Genomic DNA, 4,423 nt, shown 5'->3' with positions numbered 1-4,423 from the left:
AGCGCAGGGGACGTGTAGAGGATGGCGGCGACACGTGTTGGTGGTGAGGAGGCAGCAAGGCTGTGTGCGCGTGGTGACGGAAGAGGCGGGCGTGCGGCATGGAGGTCGGCGGCTTGCCGGAGGCTGTCCCGCAGCATGGAGGCCGGCGGCTCGCCGAGGCGGGCACACAGCGCGCGGCACGGGCCAGGGGTGGCGATGGGAGCAAGGACGTTGTTGTGGGCCAGATGTGGAGGTGAAAGGGACGAGGAGGATGTGAAGTAGAGGATGGCTAAGCTCAAGGGCTTTTTTGAGTAAAGTGCATCACCGGTTTCTAAACTTGTTCGACTGTGTCATCCCGGACCCTAAACTCGTAAATGAATCGTTTAGGTCCTCAAACTTGTTTGATTGTGTCGTTACGGTCCCTAGACTTATAAATCATCTGTTTAGATCCTCAAACTTGTCCAGTCGTGTCATCCCAGTCCCTAAATTTGGTTTTAAGTCTCATCTAAATCCAAACCGGACGATCTAAAACCTCTATATTAAATAATAATTTATAACTTTTTCAGATGAACTCGAATGAAAACAAACTTTATACCAAAATTGTATCTCTCGACACGATCTACAACTTTGCAGTTGAAAATGTTTTGAATTAAAATTGTTTAGAGTCCCAAAATTTAATTTTAACTTTTAAATTTCAAAATCTATAAACTTACAATAATATTTTGAGACCCTAAGCAGTTTTAATTCAAAAATATTTCAACTACAAAATTGTAGATTACGCCGAGGGCTACCATTTTGATATAAAGTTTATTTTCATTTAGGTTTATATAAAAAAAATTATAAATTACTTTTTGATATATAGATTTTAGATCGCCTTGTTTGACCCATACAAGACTCAAAATCAAGTTTAGGGACCAGAATGACATGATTGAATAAATTTTAGGATGTAAACATTTGATTTTCTAATTTAGGGACAGAGATGACACAGTGGAACAAGTTTATGAACCGAGATGTCGCAAATGGACAAGTTTGTGGACCTGAATGGTCGATTTGTGAGTTTAGGGACCGGGACGACACAGCGACACAAGTTTAGGGACCGGTGATGGACTTTACTCGGCTTTTTTCATATATTTGTGCCATGTGACCCACTTTAAGATGTATGGGACCTAAGTGGCACAATTTAACAAGTTCAAGGTGCCATATTTTGATTTTGTGAGTTTGTGGACCTAAGTGGCATCTTGAGAAAAATTTAAGGGCCGCTGATGTATTTAACTCAAATGTATACATTATTTTTTGAGTTTAGTTTTTGAAAACCATATTTTTGAAGAAAACTGCTTCGAAAACTTCCTGTGCAGTGTTGACTGTGTATTTCCAAATTGTTTAAGTACATTTTATGAGCTTACGAATCAATTTTTCAATTCAAAATAGCAAAAATCAACATAAATCTACACATCTAATTTAATATAAGTATACGAAAAGAAGAAAACAAAAAAAAACTTCCGTGCCTCCTTGGGCTGCGTCCAGTCATTGGTGGGCTGCCTGGGCCGTGAGTGCGTTTCCAATTCCGAAGCAGCAGCCTTAATTGTCGTCAATGTGTATGTAGCAACTCCCCACAAACCCCTCGCATTCCTCCCCATTCCCCACCAATGGCGACGCCTTGTCCACCCATGAAACCTAGGGTAGCGGCCGAGGCTGCTGCTGCTGGCGGCGGCGGCGGCGGGAGCCAGGAACAGCCGCCGGAGTCCGGGGCCGACCTCATCAGCAGCCTCCCGGACGCCACACTCGCCACCATAATCTCCCTCCTCCCCACCGGCGACGGCGCGCGCACGCAGGCCTTGGCCACGCGGTGGCGCCACCTCTGGCGCGCCGCCCCGCTCAACCTCTGCGACGACGACATCCCTTGGCGGGCATCCAGCGGCGACGTCTTCTCCCGCGTCCTCTCGGCGCACCGCGGCGGCAGCCCCGTCCGCCGCCTCTCCCTCGGCTGGCGCAGCTGGTGCGGCGGCCGCTACCCCGACCTCGACGCCTGGCTCCGGTCCCCCGCGCTCGACGGCCTGCGGGAGCTCGAGCTCTGGCACGGGTTCGCGCACCCGGCGCCGATGCCGCCGGCCGCGTTCTGGCTCGCGCCGTCGCTCCGCGTCCTCGCCCTCAGCGGCGGCGTCAGCAACATCTGCGTCGGCGAGTTCGTCCAGTTCCCGGCGGAGGACGTGGACAGGCTCCACTTCCCCCGCCTCGAGCAGCTCACGCTGAAGTGCGTCGACATTGCCGAGGCCGTGCTCCACACCCTGCTGTCCAAATGCCCCGTGCTTGAGAGCTTGGTGCTCAGCCAAAATGAGGGCTTCCATCGCCTCCGGATCAGCTCCCCTACCCTTCGAAGCTTTGGCGTTTCGGATGACCGCGAAGAGCTCTGGGATCTTGAGAGGCTGAAACAAGTCGTCATCGAGGATGCCCCTCTCCTGGAAAGGTTCTTCATCAGGCATTCGGAAGAGGGAGATGGTCTATCGGTTCGCATAGCCGGGGCGCCCAAACTCGAGTTCTTGGGATCTCTAACCTCTGGCATTACTACACTTGAGCTAGGAAGTACTGTTCTGAAGGTTGTCCTTAGTTTCCCATCACTTAATGTGTTTTCCCTCTTGTGTTTACACAATTACTACTTCTTGCTCATACTGTTTATTTGTGCTTAATGTTTTAACTCAGGAAACTTTGCCTGTCAACTCAACGACGGTGGTGTGGACTGTCAAGGTTTTGGTTGTGCACATGTCTCCTCCTAGTATTGATGATGCTATTAGCCTTATGAAATGCTTTCCCTGCTTGCAGAAGCTATATGCCTTGGTAAAGAACAATGCGTCCAACCAAATTTTCATACTCTTATTTTTTCGATCTGCTTTGTTCCATATCATCATGTTAATCTGTTGCCATTTTAAACCAGGGTAGACTTTAATTTTCTGATCCAAATTTTCATACTCTTACCTTCATCTGCTTTTTCCATATCATCGTCGTCCTGTTATATTAAATCTGTTGCCATTTTAAACTATGGTAGACTTTAATTTTCTGATTTGTTGTGTTCAGATATTTCTGGACAAGGAGTCAAAAAGAGCACGAGTTCATGATCCAAGTGATTATCTGGAATGCCTTGATCTGCATCTGAAGAAATTAGTACTGATAAATTATCGAGGGATAAAGAGAGACATGGAATTTGCCAAGTTCTTTCTTTTGAAAGCTAGAGTGCTAAAAATGATGGAATTGGCAACCCGCCGTCAGAGCTGTGATTCGAAATATTTGACTACACAGGGTACCAAACTGCAGCTGAAGAGCAGAGCCTCTAAAGATGCCCAAGTTCTCTTTTCATGCCATAGCTATTCAAATGATTCCATGCACATCAAGCATATGCATGATCTGAGCACTGTTGATCCCTTTGATCAGTCGTTGTGTAGCTGTAAAAGTATCCAGTTTCTTTGAGCTGGTATCCTGCAAACCATAGATGGAATATTAATGGTTTCTGCTTACATTCAGAAGACTGTTTCTGCTTACATTCAGAAGACTGCATGGATATATTATCTGATGTCAATCTTACTTTGTTTCTGCTTTACCATAAGAAGACTGTTTGATGCTTATTTTCACTGTCCCATTGTGCTTCTGTTGCACATACTTGCTTGGAAACAAAGAATGTGTCTTATGTTCAAATAATTTATATTGAGTATGTTGACTTTGTCACTTAGAAAACATAGTATTTCTATATTCTCTTGCAAATTTGTCATATGAGCTTATTGATTGTGATCGGATGACTGGATCTTAGGTCAATGAGTATTATGAATGAAGATATGGTAACATTATAATACCTCCGTCCGCGCCAATTTTTTTCCTTAAATTGTGACCAAAATGTTTATTAAATGAAGTAAAATGAGTACCCTATATCTATCATCAAAAGTAGTTTAGATGTAACCTGTAAATTTATTTATTTGCACAATTTTTTATAAAAATATGAATAGTCAAACAGAAGGAAAAAATTGTTAATGTTTCTTTTGAGCGGAAAAAGTGGATAATGTTAAATCTTTAAGAACTTAGGTAGTCTGAAGGAAGTAACAAAAATGTGGTGTAGGGTCTCGTTTATTTTGGCCCTTCTCGATTAGGGCTCGCTTATTGGTGTGTTGTTGGGCCGCATGCCCATGTTGCTAGAAAGAAATCTCAGACAATTGTATAATTTCTCCACGCAAGAACTTGGTGAATTTTGGGCTGAGCCCGACAACCATTTGAGGTCCAATTCATACTCAGGCTACTTGCCGGTCTGGCCCAAGCGGCTGAGCCTCGCGGCCATCCATTCAAGCAAGGCCTAAAGAACAATCAGGCTACTTGCGCCGGCCTGGCCCAAGCTTTCAAAGGCCTGGATCTGTCTACATGTTACGTGGACAAAATATTGGAAGTCATTGCACATGCAATTTGGCAT

At 45.2% G+C, this 4,423-nt stretch overlaps 1 protein-coding gene across 1 annotated transcript; it reads left to right on the top strand.

Moving 5' to 3' along the window:
- Positions 1-1,588: 1,588 nt before the first annotated feature.
- Positions 1,589-3,693, top strand: LOC120668585 (putative FBD-associated F-box protein At5g50270). The gene is made up of 3 exons (XM_039948331.1): positions 1,589-2,573; positions 2,677-2,811; positions 3,049-3,693. Exons 1-3 carry the CDS (start codon positions 1,626-1,628, stop codon positions 3,436-3,438), a joined length of 1,473 nt encoding a protein of 490 aa, XP_039804265.1. The 5' UTR covers positions 1,589-1,625; the 3' UTR covers positions 3,439-3,693.
- Positions 3,694-4,423: the final 730 nt, after the last annotated feature.

Source organism: Panicum virgatum, chromosome 2K (assembly GCF_016808335.1).
Source record: "Panicum virgatum strain AP13 chromosome 2K, P.virgatum_v5, whole genome shotgun sequence".
Taxonomy (NCBI): domain Eukaryota; kingdom Viridiplantae; phylum Streptophyta; class Magnoliopsida; order Poales; family Poaceae; genus Panicum; species Panicum virgatum.
The sequence above is the reverse complement of the archived record's forward strand: the minus strand, read 5'-3'. Positions and strand labels throughout refer to the sequence as shown.